The sequence below is a fragment of the Lissotriton vulgaris genome, unplaced genomic scaffold, assembly GCF_964263255.1.
Source record: "Lissotriton vulgaris unplaced genomic scaffold, aLisVul1.2 SCAFFOLD_1174, whole genome shotgun sequence".
Classification (NCBI taxonomy): domain Eukaryota; kingdom Metazoa; phylum Chordata; class Amphibia; order Caudata; family Salamandridae; genus Lissotriton; species Lissotriton vulgaris.
In genome coordinates, this window is record NW_028249365.1 from 80,574 (window position 1) to 99,333 (window position 18,760).

General features: G+C 50.3%; 1 protein-coding gene across 1 annotated transcript in view; it reads right to left on the minus strand.

The window, feature by feature from the left end:
- LOC147663585 (mitochondrial amidoxime-reducing component 1-like) overlaps positions 1-1,337 on the minus strand; it is a 63,636-nt gene extending 62,299 nt beyond the window's left edge. Inside the window, exon 1 of the mRNA XM_086950342.1 lies at positions 1,020-1,337. Within this exon, the coding sequence (XP_086806468.1) occupies positions 1,020-1,282 (263 nt within the window). The 5' untranslated portion in view covers positions 1,283-1,337. The remainder of the gene's footprint in view (positions 1-1,019) is intronic.
- Between the last annotated feature and the right edge of the window lie 17,423 nt (positions 1,338-18,760).

Genomic DNA, 18,760 nt, shown 5'->3' on the forward strand with positions numbered 1-18,760 from the left:
TTATTTGTAAAGCGCACAATTACCCGAGGGTGTCACAGCGCTGGGGGCCGACTGGAAGATTAAGTGAGCTATTGCCTAGAGTCACATGGTGCTGGCCTAACTTGCCGCAGGTACCGGGGATCAGGTACCCGGGGATCAACCCGGAACCCGGTGGTCTGGAGTCAGGCGCCCTGGCCGCTGCGCCACACCTCTTTCCTTTAACTGGCAACCCAATGATGAAACATGCCACTTCCATTGGGTGAGGCTTTGACATGTTCTCAAATTACATTTCATGCCCACACCCATGATAAATACTACTAATCACAGACAGGACACTTTGATGAGCCCTATTTATAATGTGGCCAGAGGGCACAGCACACCTTTATATGTGTTAGGCTGCTCCAATAGGCTGCTCCAATAGGCACAGTCCATCCAAGCTGCTAAGTCATACTGAGAGAGAAAACAAGCACTGGCAAAGCTAATAAGACTTGCTTTAATGTGCTCAATTAAACACAGGCATGTAGAAATATGCAGTCTATGTTGGCCTCCCCCTTCTATAGACAGCCTCTTTCTTTAGCTTTTATAACCTCCCCCTTGTTTTTTCCCCTCAGTTTATGGAACCAGGCAGAAGGTTACACACCGACTCAGACCTACTGGCCTTAACAATGCATGCTTCCATTGAATGACTGGAGCTTGTAGTCCTGCATTACTGCAGCATGCAGGTGGCCCCTCCCACCATGTGGCACTTTCTGCAGTCCTGGCTTTTCAGTGAGCAATGCTTTGTATTCTGGTTTTTAAGCAGCACTTAGCTCTGGTAAAAGGAGAACGACAATCCAAGCATGCGATGTGCAATTGCCTTAAAATCCCGGACAGCCTGAAACTGTCATGCGTGACAATAGACCGCAGGGCAACGAGGTTTTGTTGAGAAAAGTAGAAAATAAAAAACAGGAAAATGCAAGGGAAAAAACACTCCGTGCTTTCCTCCACCTAATATGGTCCCTACCAGTACTTAAATGATTTTTCTCAAAACAGCGTGATACCTGTCCCGGAGCTCTCCGTGCTTCAAGCCCAGTTTGGTGCACTCGGCTTCCTCCAGGGCGACCCCTCTGCAGGACTTGACGGGGTAAATAAAGAGCTGTGAGACCACCCCGACCTGCCGCCGCGCCCTTCGGCTCCTGCGCCGCTTCTTCCAGAGCCAGGCTGCGGCCAGCCCCACCCCGAGCGCCGCCGCGCAGAGGACGGCGGTCCGGTGCCGAGAGAGCAGCTGCCCGCCCGCAGCCAGGAGTCCGGGACCGGCCTCCATTGCCTCAGCTTTAAACTAGCACACCGCAGGCCGCTCGTGCAACACTAAGCACGGAGGGTTGTGCAATAACCAGTTATTGCGCGGAGCACGAGGGGGAAGTTCACTTGGCAGTTGGCAGTTAAAATAATTTTGATAACGCTGTAAATCAGTTTCATAACGCTGTAAAGCAAACATTGAGTACAGTTTGTAGTTCACAAGTCCCAAATCCTGCCCTTGCCTTTCCATTAACTGTTTCGATTCTCAATGTTCGAACCAAGACGAGTAGCAGAGCTCAGGTGCACTCGGTCCATGCACGAGCAGACAGACCGCTCTGTGCAGGTTTCTTCCTTGCATTCTGGTACTTGTTGTCCTAGATTTATAATGAGATGAACATGGCTACAAGTCCCAGGATGAGCTAGTAGTACACATAGGCCTGGCAATCATGAGAATGCTGCTAGCGTGAATTAAGGAAGACAAAGAAAGAATACGCCCAGGTGTGCCTTACTTCTTTTTAAGGAGCTTCAGATTTTGAGGCTCGGTGTTCTGTGTCACCATTAATGAGAATTTGTAATATACAGCTTGAGCAACCCAATGGAAGAGTAGTTTTATGGCTGGAGTAATTCTGGAATTATTATTCTATCAGGAAAATTACTCAGATTCAGAAAGGTAACAGGATGACCAAAATCAGTGGTAATACCTAAAATATAATTGTCCCCAACTTCAAGTTTGGTATTATTTTTGTTAAGGTGACATGCAGTAAGTAGTAAAGGGCATTCACCCTGTAATTTCATATGAGCTTGGACATGGTAGCTTTGCACCCCATGAGCCAAGAGCCGAGGCCACTCTTCTGTATTCAGGACAGCTTGAGGAAGCTCTGCATAGCTACAGGGCCCACATCTTCATGGCTACTGTTCTCAGTCCTGGATTTTAACCTACAAAAAATTCTTATCAGGAGAGTATATTTAAGTAGTTCAAGCAAACCAGGATACCTTCTAACCCATCAGAGCAGGGAAACGGGCAGATATCTCACCAATCCTCTTATGGACTAGTTATTGAATATGGAAGCGATAGACCAGCCATAGACATGTACGGAGGTACCTCAGAGGTCCCTTAACGGTTATGTCTCTGGAGAGTGTATGGGGTGAAATGAACATGCAAGTTGGAGTTCAGACGAGAAGAGTTGCCTGGAAGATTTTTGAAAGAATTTGCGCTTATTGAGGTATTGTAGGACGGATCCTTCTGCATGGTTACCCCCACATTTTGCTTTATATGATACTATTTTTTACTAGTCTGAAGGGATCCTGCTAATCAGGACCCCAGTCTATCTGCTTTCTCCCTTAAACCGTTGTGGTTAGTACTTAGGTACATCCCAAATTGGATACTGGGTGACCCTTATCAGTCACTAGTATGTGCTACTAAGGTACCCAGGGGATAGGCACCCCAAAGGCCTCTCATGTGCTGAATCATGCATTATGCCACCCATGAGAGACCATGCAAAATGGAACTATAGGCCTGCCATTGCAGCCTGTGTAAGTTGGTGCTTGCACCACTTACTTAAGATATATGGTTCCTATATTTAAGGGTTACTGCACTTAAAACTTATAAGTCCCTCCTATAGCAGGCCTTTGCAATCCTGAAGGCAGGGTACTTGGTTCTAAGTGAGAGGGTTCCACTGCATACGCAGGACACCCCATGCAGCCTTTGGAGTACATTATCCCGGTTGTCAGTGAAACAGCCATATACTATATAGATGGGCCCCGCGTAATTACGTGATGACCATCTCAAAAATGGCTGCAACGAATCCTATCATGTTTGATATCAAACATGTTCGAATCATACCCCCTACCACATAAACGGTGTGGGAGGTATGATTCCAAGCACTGGAAGAGCCCTCTGATAGGCTCTCGACCCAGACAGCACAAAATGGTTGCTGCCAACCAGAGACACATTTCTGCCCTCCTGCTGCTGAGCCAAGCTCGAGCAAACAAAGGTGGAACAGTAGGCATCAGATTACAGGGAGGTGTGACCATCTCCCAGACAGGATTTAGTGTATTGGGACCAGGAGGGTGTGCTTGTCAGCGCCAGAAAGTCTGAACGAGGGGCACACTTGGTGTCCCAGTGCATAGTCCAGTTCAAACCAGTTCTTGGAGCCGTTGGCTACCCCTCTTGCGTGAAACTGGGCAAAGGACATGAGAGTTACCTTCCCCCTATCCAGACCCTCTCCTGGGAGGGACGCCTGAATCTTCCCAACCCTTTCCCTGGGGTACTTAAGGGCTTACCTAAGGTGCAGGTCCCTAGATTCGCCGTGGGAAAAGATTCAGATCAGACACCACTATTACTTCAACCGTCTGGGCACTCTGGGCTTCACTGGACTTCGTTTGGGTCTGACTTTGTCTCCCTTCCAGTCTGCTGCATCTTCTGTGCCTTTGCATCATACAGGAACCTTCCAAGGCCTGTGAAGCATCAAAGTCACATGAAGAAATCTCCCTTGGAGTGAAGGAGACACTTCCCTGCATTCGCAGGCACGTAACTAAGTCGACCGGTCTGCAGGTCCTGAGTTCCTCCGGATTCCATGGGCTCTGCAACACAGGTAGTAGTTTTCCCCAGCTACCAAGGCCTGCCCTGCCCTCTCACCAACGTGAGGCCAGTATCCCTTGTGGGGGGTGCATTAACTGAACCCCTGTGCACAATATCCAACTTGCAGATGCAAAGACTTGTCAGCTTCCTTCCAAGAAGATCTTCAGGCTCCAAGTAGCCCCAACCTCGAGCATCTCCATTGACCAGAATCTTCAGCCACACCACATTGTGTGCATCAAGGCCTGCATCTTTTGGTGAACTGCTTTAGGTCTTCCTGCGGCTCGAGTGCCTCCGGCCCATGGATCCACTTAAGGGGCATACTTCTTTATTTTGGGCTCCTCTGGTTGCTCGGGGCCTGCCCTGATTCCCCTGCTGTTGGTGAGTCCCCTGGACCTTCTCGTCCCGACGTTGCTCCTTCTTTTATTCCTGCGTTGGTTGCATTTGCCAAGCCTTGTTGGTGCTCCCGCCGGACACTGACCCCTCAGTACTCAACATCCTTCATGGGACAGCTCGTGCATGGACTCCCCAGTGTTGCCTGGTCCTCACAGCTGCAGAGTCAAGGTCCTCTTAATCCATCCTGCAACTCCCAACATCGGAGGTTATTCGTCTTTCAAAGCTCCTGGTCACTCCTGAGTGACATAGACTCTGACCTCACTGCTTACAGGTGCGTCTCATGCTTGTGATGAGGGCTTGCATGACGATTTTCCAGGTGTTGATTGGGAGCCATTCAAAAATCTTCCTCAGCATCTTCAGGGAATTGAAGCATGAGGCAGTGACTCCATTGATTTGGATGGTTATGTCGAGTTTGCTGTGAAAGACGATCCTTGGGTTTTGGCATTGGTGGTGGGTGTCAGTGCTAGCTTTGTTGGTGACCAGGTGGAGTTCCAGGGTTAAGTGCTCTTTCCGAAGATCATGATTTCAGTCTTGTAAGTGTTCAGCTTCAGACAATTGTTCCTCATCCAGTGGGCGATTTCAGTCATGTAGACATTTAACTTGATCTGGACACTGGGAGTCATTTATATGAGAGAGAGAATGAGTTGCATTTCATCTGCATAGTAGAGGACGTTGTTGTGAGAGCACATTATGCTGGCTAGAGGGATCATGTATGTGTTGAAGATTGTCAGGCTCAGGGAGGAACTTTGCAGATGCGGTCATGGCTGTCCAAGGTATACAGTGCCAAGCTGATTGACTGGGTCCTTCCAGTTAGGAAGGAGCATATCCTTCAAAGTGTGTGTCCTTGGAGGGGTGGACACCATGTCAAACACTGCAGAGAGTTCCAGGAGAATGAGGCCGTGTGTCTCCTCCATCCGGAGTTATATTGATGTCAACCATGGTGGTGAAGAGGACAGTTTGAGTGCTGTGGTTAAGTCTGAAACCAGACTTAGTGGTGTTGAGGAGTTAATGGTTGTTGAGGTATTCAGTGAAACGTTTAGTCATAATTTTCTCAAAGACCTTGGCTGAGATCAGTCTGTAGTTGCTGAGTATTAAAGGGTTTGCAGAGGGTTTCCTCAACATTGGGAAGACATTTGCATGTTTCCAAGAGTCTTGGAAGGTCGTAGAAGAGGTGGAGTTGTTCAGAGCAGCTGTTAACATGGATGATGGGTTGCAGTTCTCTAGAGTAGGTGTGGTAGGGCCAGGTATCCGATTGAGCCCCAGGGATGGACATCATGGTGCCAGCGCTTTCTTCTGGGGTGATGATGAGCCATGAGGTTGGCATTGGCTCTTTGAATGAGATAGGGAGAGAGGTGTTTGGTGAGGTCTGTCAGGTCCAGTTGCGGGTGGAAATTGCTGTAAATGGCCATGATTTTGTTGCAGAAGAATTGAGAGAATTTGTTGCAGATGTCCGACAAGGAGGTGATTGGGTTGGAGGCAGCCACTGGTGAGGTGAAATCCTTCACATTTGCTAAGGTTTCTTTGCTTCTGTTGGTCCTGGCATCATTGTAGCCCTCCAGAGTGGCACATGTGGTAGTAGAGTCTCGGGGGGATTTGGAAGTGCTCCTTTCTGCATTGTGTTGGATCATTCTGATTTTGTGCTACAGTTGTTCACAGTGAAATTTCATAATTCTTAGTTCCTCAGTGCACCGTCAGTCCTGCGGCCTAGATCTGGATGTAGTGTATGTTTGAGAGAGTCCAGGAGGTTGGTGCAGGAGTTCCTGCGACAGCATTGCGAATTTTAGATCGTGTTTCTTTGCTTTGTGATTTTAAAAACTTTGGGGGGCTTTTATTCTGAGAAGTTAAAGGGAATTGATTTTTAGGCACACTGACACCTCTTGACACGCTACTTCCTGATACAGCCTCGCCCAGCCGATCTTTACTCCCGGTTTGAGGCGGCGGCGGGCGCCATCTTGGGTGTGGGCAGGGGCAGCGCTCTAGTCGCGCCGGCCTCCCGCCCTCCCAGACTATTTCAATCAGGTTTTCTTAGCTGCTCGCTGCCTGTTAGAGCTCTCCCTAGAGGGAGGACTAGGGCTGCGAGCTACCAGGTGATTAGCATCGAGTTCCTGCGACAGCATTGCGAATTTTAGATCGTGTTTCTTTGCTTTGTGATTTTAAAAACTTTGGGGGGCTTTTATTCTGAGAAGTTAAAGGGAATTGTTTTTAGGCACACTGACACCTCTTGACACGCTACTTCCTGATACAGCCTCGCCCAGCCGATCTTTACTCCCGGTTTGAGGCGGCGGCGGGCGCCATCTTGGGTGTGGGCAGGGGCAGCGCTCTAGTCGCGCCGGCCTCCCGCCCTCCCAGACTATTTCAATCAGGTTTTCTTAGCTGCTCGCTGCCTGTTAGAGCTCTCCCTAGAGGGAGGACTAGGGCTGCGAGCTACCAGGTGATTAGCATCGAGTTCCTGCGACAGCATTGCGAATTTTAGATCGTGTTTCTTTGCTTTGTGATTTTAAAAACTTTGGGGGGCTTTTATTCTGAGAAGTTAAAGGGAATTGATTTTTAGGCACACTGACACCTCTTGACACGCTACTTCCTGATACAGCCTCGCCCAGCCGATCTTTACTCCCGGTTTGAGGCGGCGGCGGGCACCATCTTGGGTGTGGGCAGGGGCAGCGCTCTAGTCGCGCCGGCCTCCCGCCCTCCCAGACTATTTCAATCAGGTTTTCTTAGCTGCTCGCTGCCTGTTAGAGCTCTCCCTAGAGGGAGGACTAGGGCTGCGAGCTACCAGGTGATTAGCATCGAGTTCCTGCGACAGCATTGCGAATTTTAGATCGTGTTTCTTTGCTTTGTGATTTTAAAAACTTTGGGGGGCTTTTATTCTGAGAAGTTAAAGGGAATTGTTTTTAGGCACACTGACACCTCTTGACACGCTACTTCCTGATACAGCCTCGCCCAGCCGATCTTTACTCCCGGTTTGAGGCGGCGGCGGGCGCCATCTTGGGTGTGGGCAGGGGCAGCGCTCTAGTCGCGCCGGCCTCCCACCCTCCTCAACACCTATAAAATGTGCGTAGGGTTCAGACGGCGCAGCGGGCTGGCGCAGCGGGCGCGCCGGACGCGCGCCGAAGCCGCGCCTAAGCTAAGCCCGTCTGCGCCCGTCCGCGACCGACCGGGACCAGGGGCCCAGACCCCTGCTTCTCGGACGTGCTGCAGGCAGTCCTACACAAGTAAGAAGCTGAGAGACTTATGCCCCGCTTTACCTACCCACTGCTATCATACGATGGAGCCCTTGGACCTAGGTCCATGCCTTCATTGCTCATTTAGAGGTAGCTGTTTAGTGCCAGTTGTCCCTGACTCTGAATCGATTCTGGCTAAAGGGGGTCTCCTAAACTGTAGATCCATCAGCAAACACACTCTTCAGCTGTGGGATCTCATACTGGATGAGGACATGCAGATATTGTTCCTAACTGAGACCTGGTTGGGAGAACACTCTGATCCAGATATAGTGGACACCATCCCACCTGGTTACACCCTCCACAGACTTGATAGGATAAAAGGAAGGGGAGGCGGTATCGCCATTATCGTCAAACACCCTTTCGAGTGTGTTTTAAAGCCAGTAAAAATTGATGACAGCGAAGCAGGTGAATTTAGTATCAAGTTGACTCAACATGACACTATCTCGGGCATCCTAATTTATAGACCTCCTGGGTCCCTGGGCAACTTCCGTAGTAGCCTACTTGAAGGGGTTGCTCAGACCGCAATTAAACATAAGAAGGTTTTGGTGTTGGGTGACCTCAACCTACACCTAGAGGACCCCGTACAGAAGGAGGCAGAGGATGTTCGCCTTGTTTTACAAGAATTACAGCTCAACCTGCTAAGTGTCGCAGCTACACACCACAGGGGTCACTGTTTAGACCCTATTTTCGCGAGCTGGGATATGATAAAAGTACTTACCCCTCGTCAGCTCCCTTGGACTGACCACTTTCTGGTCCCTTTTCAATGTTTTTACCAGACTGCTAGGACTTTAGACAATGGAAAAGGAAATATTATGAAACGCAAATGGAGACAATACTCCAAAGAAAACTTTATAGGTGCCATTCAGAACGCCCAACCAATAAGTACCTCGGATAGTGATCAGGCTAACAAGGAATTTAACCTACTTGTAACTGCCACTCTGGATGAGCTAGCCCCCATGTGCAAGGGTAAAGCCAGAGAAGGCAGACAACGTACTGCCCCATGGTTCACTACTGAACTCCAGCAAATTAAATCTAAATGCAAAAAGCTTGAAAGGAGCTGGAGAAGGAACCCGATTGAGCTAGCAAAAAACAGTTATAGCTCCGCACACCGGAGCTATCAGTATGCGGTGCGTAGAGCAAAAGCCAAACATTTTCAGACTCGTATTGAGGATGCCGAGAGCTCCTCGCGAGAACTGTTTAAGATATATAAAGAAATATCTTTGGTCTCTAGTTCCAATACCCCCACAAAGACCTCCAAAGAGGGATGCAATAAAGTCGCTGACTTTTTCTCTAGCAAAGTCAAAAAGATTTACGCTTCCTTCTCTCATCTACCAGATAAGGGTATAGATTTCAGAGCAGACAGCTCACTGGCTGCCCCGGATTCCTCACTACTAACTTTCGAGGTTCCTGCAGCTGACAAGCTAATAAAGATCTGTCGAAGTGTGAAGTCCGGCTCCCCTAATGATCCGGCTCCGGCCTGGGTCATGTCAGAGGGCCTGACAGCCTTGGAACCTCACATCAGACACGTCCTACAAACCTCCTTTTCCACTCAACAAGTCCCTACGGAGTGGAAGAAGGCCATAGTACTGCCAATAAGGAAAAAACCGAATGTCAGCTTGGAGGTGCTAGAAAACCTTAGACCCATTTCCTTATTGCCGTACGTGGCGAAGGTGGCCGAGAAGGTGGTTAACGCTCAGCTCACGGAGCACCTGGAAAAATGGAATCTACTCCATCCCTCTCAATCGGGATTTAGGGCGGGCTACTCTACGGAGACGGCCCTCCTAAGAGCCACTGAGACCTTAAGAGCAGGGGCAGATGCAGGTCATACAATGGCCCTGATCATGCTCGACCTAAGCGCGGCTTTTGACACCGTAGCGCATTCCATCCTGCTACGGTGTCTGAGCGAAGCTGGGGTCGTTGGTCCTGCGCTGGGCTGGCTGCAATCATTTCTTACGGAAAGATGTTTCCAGGTACAGCAAGGGACCTGCCGCTCAGTGGAGATGTCACTAGACCAGGGAGTGCCTCAGGGCTCAGCTCTGAGCCCCACTCTTTTTAACCTATACATGGCCTCCCTGGCGAAAGTTGTACACTCTTTTGGGGTGGAATTAGTGTTGTACGCTGACGACACTCAGCTGCTGATCTCCCTATCGCAGAGCACCTCCAACACCCCTAACAACTTTAAATCCTGTATGCAGGCACTAGCAGAGTGGATGGATGCCCATTGCTTAAAACTCAATGGCTCTAAAACAGAGGTGCTGGTGGTAGGGGGAAAAAGCGAAAAATGGTCGGATGAGTGGTGGCCTTCATGCCTGGGCCCTACCCCCATACCATGTCAGGAGGCTAAGAATTTAGGAATCTGGATGAATCCCTCTCTCTCATATGATGGCCACATAAGGTGTCTTGTGGGCAAATGTTTTGGAGTACTAAAGACTCTAAACAAAACTTTAGACCTCCTCCCTTTATCGGCCAGAAGGACACTAACGCAGGCACTGGTGACCTCGCGGTTAGATTATGGCAACATTCTGTTCCTTGGGGCAACCGAGGGCAGCATAGGTCGCCTACAAGTCATACAGAACTCCGCCGCCAGACTGGTGTTAAGAAGACCCAGGAGAGCCAGTTCGAAAATGGCGCTGGATGCGCTTCATTGGCTGCCTGTGAAGAAGTGTGTGCTATTTAAGTGCCTCCTCTTCTGTCACCGTATTGTCTGGGATAAGTCACCGACATACCTGAAGGATCTAGTCAGCCGATATGAACCTACTAGGACCCTCCGTTCAGAGGGTACCGGACTGTTGACAGTTCCCAGGATTAGGAAGGCTAGAATGGGTGGACGTTCCTTCGCGCTCCAAGCAGCTCAACAATGGAACAAACTCCCTCCTGTGCTGAGACTGGAGAGCAATGAACTGCGGTTTAGGGCTTTGCTAAAAACACATCTATATTCTGCATAGAGTCTGGGCTTTGATGCTGCTTCACTGATAGCTTCAGTGCGGGGACACGCCGTGATGGCGTTACTGAGCGCTCTATAAGCTCCGTATTATTATTATAGGATATGATCCAATTGTTGAAATTCTTGATTGCTTTGGGAAGGCTGTTGCTGTGTTCAGTTATGTGACTGCTGAGAGCTGTGTTACAGTCCTTATCAATGATCTTGTTTCAGTTTCACAGGGCTGGGCTGGCAGTGGTGCATGTGCATTGCACTAGGACTGGGAGGCTGAACTTGATGAGGAAGTGGTCTGTCCAAGTGACTGATGTGGGCTTGTTGACTTGGATGTTTTCGAAGGTGGTGAAAATAGGATCCAGGCTCTGTCTGGCCCTTTACTTGGAGAGTGAGGACCAGGCTTCCAAGATCTTTGATGAGTGCTTTTGAGTTGGGGTTGGTGTTGTCTTCCAGGTGGAAGTTCAGATATCGAGTAGGATGTAATCACTAGTGTAGAGGGTGAGTGATGCGACAAAGCCAGTAATGCTTTGTGTGAAATTGGTGCATGGTCCAGGTGGTCTGCAGGTGAGAGTGCGGCATACAGTGAAGTTGGATGACATGGAGCTTGAAAGACAGGTGTTCCATGTTGGAGGATGACATGTCAGTGGAGGTGGTGCAGCTGACAGGGTTTCTGTGCATGAGGTCAATGTCGCCTTCAGGCTTGTGAAGTCTGTCTTGTCTGATGATCTTGCAACATAAGTAACATGTGTATGTGTACAGCGCGCGTTCACCCCAATGTGATCTTTTGGCGCTGAATAACAGATGTTTATTTTTACCCAACTCAATGGTACTTAATTTTATCAACCTCAGATGGATGAAAGGCTGAGTGGCCCCGCCGGCATTTGAACCTGTGAGGCGATAATAAGGGTTCCTAGCTCTGGGCACTGTTGAAGCACTGACATGTGCAGATAGACTCACGCATCCATGCTGGTGCCTACTAAGTGGGAAGAGGTGTGAACGTCACGTCACCTCCTGCGGAGATGGATTGTGGAAAATCCAATGATGTCACTTCCTGCACAGATGGATTATGGAAATGAGTCCTCTGCCTTTGCTTCTTCTTTTAAATACAGTTTTGTGGGGAAACCAGTGATGTCACTTCCTGTTCTGATGGATGATGGGAAATCCAATGATACTACACAGTGCATGTCAAGAGGTTGAAGATGTTGAAGGACATCACTAGGCACAGAAATAGGGTTCTGTGAAACCCAGTAGACCAGCTTCTGGTTCCATCATTGTGACACTCCTCCCTTGGGCTGAGGTATATGTAGAGATGTCTCTATTAGAATGTTCATATGTAACTAGGTAACATAGAATGTTATCATTGGAAAGACTGAGACAGTACAGAGTGGAAAGGGGCGACCACTCGGTCCCCCCGAACGTATGGCGGAGTGCCTCGATCCCCCCGGGAAGCCATTTTTGGGCGGGAGGCGCGTCTCGGCTGGTATGCCCGAAGCGGCGTAGCCGGGGCGCGCCTGTTCCCGCCCTAGAGTGGGCTGGCCTAGACACTGACGCAGCCAGCCACGCCCTCGGGACGGGCAGGGGCGGGTTTACGCCCGCCCTGAAGACGGATAAAAGGAGACGCAAGGCCAGAAGACGTCCTCTTGTTCTTGTGCTCCGAAGCTGCACCTCCTCGCTACACGTGAGCTCGGGACAGAACAAAGAGCCAATTTTGAGCGTTTTGATCTTTTTCTTTGTCTTCCAGATACTTCGTCGAAGAAGATGCCCAGGAAAGGCGAAAAGAGAATGACGACTGACCAGATGGTTCGGGCACTCTTTAAAGATATGTCCGACATAAAGAAACGGTTGGCGGAGCGAGATGGGGAGGAGGGTTCGGGCCCTTCGCCGGCTGGAGGGAGACCTAAGAGACCGAGAAAGGTTCCAGCCGGTGGGGACGTCCCGGTTCCCTCTGCCCCTCTCGAGGCGCCGACCCCAGTACCGATAGAGGGGAATCCAATCCCGGGGGTCGTCTCCCCGACATCCAAGGAAGACATGCCCCCCGAGCTGGCAGCACAGCTAGCAGCGTGGTTGGGGGATAGTGGTGATGGCGCCACGGCTGCCGAGGCACAGGCGCTGATAAAAGGGCTTCGTGAGAAGAAAGAGGCAGCTAGAGTGGCGGGGATAGACAAGCCGCAAGCGGCAGAAGCTGCGTCCGGTGCAGGTAAGCGGCCATTGCCGATTGCAAGGGACGAGTCAGCACCCTCTCGTAGAGAGAGATTGGGACAACATGTGCCGTTAGCTATGAAAGAAAAGATCTGGGCGGGAGAGTACGTGAATATTTTTTCCCTGCTTGTTGATCATTATGATGTGGAGCATGTGAAAAGTCAGAAGGACTTGATGCATCCGAGTGTTTGGCGCGCAAAAATGGCCGCCTTTAAGGTTAATGAGAACATTGGCAACTGGGGCAATGCATGGGGTATTTTCACATCGATTTTGGGGGAACGTAGGCCCGAGTTGCTCCCTGAGTTTCCCGTTTACCAATCACGAATTATGGGTTACTCGACAACGTATCAAGGTAACCATTGGTTTTGTTATGACAATCTGTTCAGAAAGGAAAAGGAACATAACAAGAGTTTGACTTGGGATTGTTACGATTCGTTAACTTGGGACAAAATGAAAGAATCAGGAATGTTAAGAATGCCATTGGTCGGGAGCAATGTTGTTGATTACTCCCGCCAAAATGTGGGGACGCCCTTTCGACCAAGTACGAGCACCGACGACCAGTCAAGGCCCGCAGGCAATACAGGGAAAAAGGGTTTCTGTTTTAATTTCAACAAGGGGAAATGTACCAGGCCTCCGGGATCGTGTAAGTTCAAACATGAGTGTAGTACGTGTGGGTCGTCCCATCCTGAGTCATCGTGCAGAGCCAGAACGGGTGAGAATGGGGGTAAGGGGGGCGCCAAACAGGTCTAAGCTAGGCCGAGGGGCGCCTTTACCAACCCCGATTGATACCTTGGCAATGATTCCCTGGCTCAGCGAATACCCGGATCGTACTTCTGCCGGGGTGCTACGGAACGGTTTTACACATGGTTTCCGCATCCCGGTAGGGGACTTTCAGGGTGTAGGGACGTGCAAAAATCAACTTTCCGTTTTACAACATACATCGGTAGTGCAAGAGAAAATTCAGAAAGAGGTTAGCCGGGGACGGGTCGCCGGCCCGTTTAGTGAACCCCCGGTACCAGGTTTCGTTTGTTCTCCGTTAGGGGTGGTCCCCAAGAAGGACCCGGGTGAGTTCCGTTTGATCCATAATCTGTCTGCTCCACGAGGTCTTTCGGTGAACGACGCAATTGATCCAGAAGTTTGTTCGGTGCGATACGCATCTTTTGATGAGGCAGTAGCCATCTTGAATCGCCTGGGGCACGGGACGTTGATGGCGAAATCTGATATCGAGTCAGCGTTCCGGTTGCTCCCGGTACACCCAGACGATCAGCGTCTTTTGGGATTCGGGTTCCAGGGGTCATTTTACATGGATAGGTGTATGCCAATGGGTTGCTCTATTTCATGTGCTTACTTTGAGCAATTCAGTACTTTCCTGCAGTGGGTGTTCACTGAGACAGCGGGTTTCCGAAATGTAATGCATTACCTTGACGACTTTCTGTTCCTTGGCCCCGCCGGTAGTCCCGAATGTGCCCAGGCTTTAGACGAATTCTGTGTGTTAATGGGTCATCTCGGCGTGCCGTTGGCACCGGGTAAAACTATGGGTCCCACGATTTGCCTCGAGTTTCTGGGGATCGAGTTGGACTCAAGGGAGGGGTGCTTCCGTTTACCAGCTAGCAAGGTATCGAAATTCAGGGCAGCCCTCCAAGTATGTTTAACTGCATCCAAGGTTACACTGCATCAGTTGCAACAGTTAGTGGGAAAGTTGAACTTTGCCTTGAGAGTGATACCAATGGCTCGCCCCTTTTCCCGCTCAATTGCCCAAGCGATGGTTGGCCTGAAGGAGGGTCATCATCGCACAAGGTTATCGACTGAGGTCCGCCAGGACATGCGGATTTGGTTAGCATTCTTGGCGGACTTCAATGGCCGAGTTGTCTGGAACAAGCCAGTCATGTCCTCCGATGAGCTTGGGCTATGGACAGATTCAGCAGGAAGCGTAGGTTTTGGCGCCATCTTCGGCACAAAATGGTCGGCACAGAAGTGGCCCCTATGGTGGCACGAGAAGGGGCTGACAAGTAACATCGCTTTCCTCGAATTATTTCCCATTCTGGTGGCCCTGAGAACCTGGCCAGAAGGGTTCAGAGATCATTCTGTTGTGTTCTGGTCCGACAATATGACCGTGGTAGAATGCATCAATAGTCAGGCAGCCCGTTGTAAATTGATTTTGAGGCTGCTCAAAGAAATTGTCTTACTGTGTATGCAACTGAACGTGGTATTCAGAGCAAAACATGTCCCTGGGGTGATGAATCAGGCCGCTGATGCACTGTCTCGTTTTCACATGCAGGCTTTCTCGGGTTTCCTTCCTTCAGCGGACCCGGAGCCGGCACCCTTCCCCGAAGCTCTCTGGTCTCTCGGTGCCCCGAACTTCGTCACCTCGTGGGAGAGAGTCTAGCACCCAGGACAAGGAAGGCATATGAAGGGGCGTTCCAGGCCTATTTAGCCTTTTTGGGGGCAGAGAGAGGGGGACTTTGGGGGCAGGAGGAGTTGGTAGTACTTTTCCTGATGTCCTTACGTAGGGCTGGGAAATCGGTGGCCACGGCCCAAAGGCATCGTGCCGCCATTTCCTTTGTTGCCAGGGCCCATGGCATCCTGGACCCGACAGCGTCTTTTACGGTACAGAAAGCGCTGCGTGGGTGGCAACGTCTGGAGGGTCGCAGAGTAGACGTAAGACGACCGATAGGTCTAGACAGGTTGTCCCAGTTGCTGACCACACTCCCTAACACATGCTCGTCCCCGTTCGAGACCTGTTTGTTCCGGACTGCATTTATGCTGGCATTTCACGGGGCTATGAGAGTTAGTGAGCTGGTTGCAAGGAACAAACGGGATGTGACGGGGGGCTTGTGCAGGGAGCAGGTTCAGATCAGGGGTGATGCGATGATTGTCTCCTTTCTCAGGTCCAAGACTGACCAAGATGGGAGGGGGGACTGCACGATCATTCGCAGGATCCCCGAGTCATCCATGTGTCCGGTTCAGTGCTTAGAAGATTACCTAGCACGAAGGGTGGCATCATGGGGGGGGACATTGTTGAGGCATGTAGACGCCACCCCGCTGACGAGGTTTCAGTTTCAGCGGGTGCTTGCAATGGCCATTGCCGCAGCGGGCTTGGACCCGGGTGAATTTGGGACCCATTCCTTTCGTATAGGGGCTGCCACAGAAGCTACAGCCAGGGGTCTTAATGTAGAACAAGTGAAACGGGTGGGGCGTTGGTCCTCCAATTGTTATAAGAGGTATGTGCGATTGCACATGTTGTGAAGCTGTAATCATGTACTCACGCTTCTTGTATTTTGTTTGTTTTCAGTTGCGCAAGCCTACGCGGCAGGGCGGACTGTGCAGTTGACCCAACACCAGGCCAGCGGTCACACATCACCGGCTGAGAGAAAGGAGGTGTGGGTTGTAGGCCACTCATACGTGAGACGGGCCGCAGACGTATTCAAAGCAGGTGATATGATTCACGTACCTGGGGAATACGGGTACAGAGTGTCCTTCTACGGAAGGGGCGGTCTCTGTATTGACCAGTTTCAGGCATTTTTTGAGGGTTTGTTAGAGCGGATGAGGTCACCGCCGTCCATAGTCATAGTACATTTAGGGGGCAATGATCTAGTCACCACCGGTAGACGACTTCTCCTGGAGGCTATGCTTTCCACGGTAAGTTGGTTAGCAAGGAGAGTTCCGGGGTGTACAATTGCGTGGTCTCATATGATCCCACGAAAAGTGTGGCGGGGGGCTATCTCGATCCCTGCTTTGAATCATTCCGTTAAAAAATTGAATAACAAAGTGAGTCGGTTGTTCCGTTCCAAGACATTGCATTCGATCTCGCATAGTTGTATTAATGATGACAGTATGTATTTGGGGGATGGTGTGCATTTGTCGAGGGTGGGCAATGAGTTACTCATAGGTGACTTCCTAGCTTGGTTAAAATCGTTAAAACATGACCTTTAGGTAGGAGTTTGGTGGGGGGTCCGGATAGCCGGTCAACTATCCGGACCTGTGGCGGTAAGGTCATGATCGGTGAGCACTAATTGGTAGATCCCTATGAGTGGGCGTCACCCAACACGGATGGGAGCGCTCGGGGGAGGTGGCCATTGGCCCCTCAATGGGGAGGCGGTCCCGTCTAAGGGCGGGTCGCCGGAAGTTAAGGAAAGGCGGTCAAGGCCCCTTCCTGTGTAGGAGGGGTTACAGCCCCCTCCTGAGGAATTTCCCGGGGCCAGGGTCATCTGCGACGGCAGATGCGGTAAGTTGTGTGGGGTGGGGGGAGGTCCACGATACCTTCTAGATACCACACACAAGTATTCGAACGACCTTTAAATGGCGTCGAGTCTTAAGTGCCCCCGACAAGTCAAGGGAAATTGTTAGTAGTTGCACTTGAGGTAAGCCTCTGTGCTGTCGCCCTTCCCAAGTGGGAGGGGTAAGTCTGGTTAGGGATCTTGACACCGGTTATGACCTTGCCGTTGGCCCTTAAACGTTAGGATGTACAATTTCAGTGTTTATAGAGAATGTTTCTGTAGGATGCTAGTTCGGCTAGGAGAACCTCTGTATTAGAGAATATGTTAAGATTAGCCAAACATCGCAAATGTGATAATGAAATTGTACATAATATGAAACGTTTAATGTTTAATTTTTTGTTTTAATAAATACGGCCGCGGGAGGGTCACTCCCTCCCACATCCAAAAACTTTGAAGAACTGTTTCCGGTTTCCCTTCTTTTGGGGATCGTGTTGAGAGGGGGTGGCGGGTATCTCAGCCATATGGAAAGGGGCGACCACTCGGTCCCCCCGAACGTATGGCGGAGTGCCTCGATCCCCCCGGGAAGCCATTTTTGGGCGGGAGGCGCGTCTCGGCTGGTATGCCCGAAGCGGCGTAGCCGGGGCGCGCCTGTTCCCGCCCTAGAGTGGGCTGGCCTAGACACTGACGCAGCCAGCCACGCCCTCGGGACGGGCAGGGGCGGGTTTACGCCCGCCCTGAAGACGGATAAAAGGAGACGCAAGGCCAGAAGACGTCCTCTTGTTCTTGTGCTCCGAAGCTGCACCTCCTCGCTACACGTGAGCTCGGGACAGAACAAAGAGCCAATTTTGACCCACCCACCAGCCCCTGAGGACAGCAAGTTGTTGTGCAATAAAGTGGATTTTCTAAGTATGTTCTTCCTTTTTCGTTTACAGGTTGTGAAAGTATCAGTTTTGTTGTTTTTCATAATAAAGTATGGTGAATATCATTTAGGTTGTTACGATTAAAAGGACTTGATGTAGTGTTACTTTTGAGCATGCTCTTTCGGTCGTAGCGACCAATGTTTTCATAAGTTCAAATTGTCGTATTTATTTTTGGTAGGCGGTAAGGTCATGATCGGTGAGCACTAATTGGTAGATCCCTATGAGTGGGCGTCACCCAACACGGATGGGAGCGCTCGGGGGAGGTGGCCATTGGCCCCTCAATGGGGAGGCGGTCCCGTCTAAGGGCGGGTCGCCGGAAGTTAAGGAAAGGCGGTCAAGGCCCCTTCCTGTGTAGGAGGGGTTACAGCCCCCTCCTGAGGAATTTCCCGGGGCCAGGGTCATCTGCGACGGCAGATGCGGTAAGTTGTGTGGGGTGGGGGGAGGTCCACGATACCTTCTAGATACCACACACAAGTATTCGAACGACCTTTAAATGGCGTCGAGTCTTAAGTGCCCCCGACAAGTCAAGGGAAATTGTTAGTAGTTGCACTTGAGGTAAGCCTCTGTGCTGTCGCCCTTCCCAAGTGGGAGGGGTAAGTCTGGTTAGGGATCTTGACACCGGTTATGACCTTGCCGTTGGCCCTTAAACGTTAGGATGTACAATTTCAGTGTTTATAGAGAATGTTTCTGTAGGATGCTAGTTCGGCTAGGAGAACCTCTGTATTAGAGAATATGTTAAGATTAGCCAAACATCGCAAATGTGATAATGAAATTGTACATAATATGAAACGTTTAATGTTTAATTTTTTGTTTTAATAAATACGGCCGCGGGAGGGTCACTCCCTCCCACATCCAAAAACTTTGAAGAACTGTTTCCGGTTTCCCTTCTTTTGGGGATCGTGTTGAGAGGGGGTGGCGGGTATCTCAGCCATATGAATCTGGTGGATAGAGGAGCTGGAGTTTCCTGTGCCATATCTACAATAAAAGTCATATATCTACAAACCTACAAACCTACAATTTTCCTTATTTTATCTTTA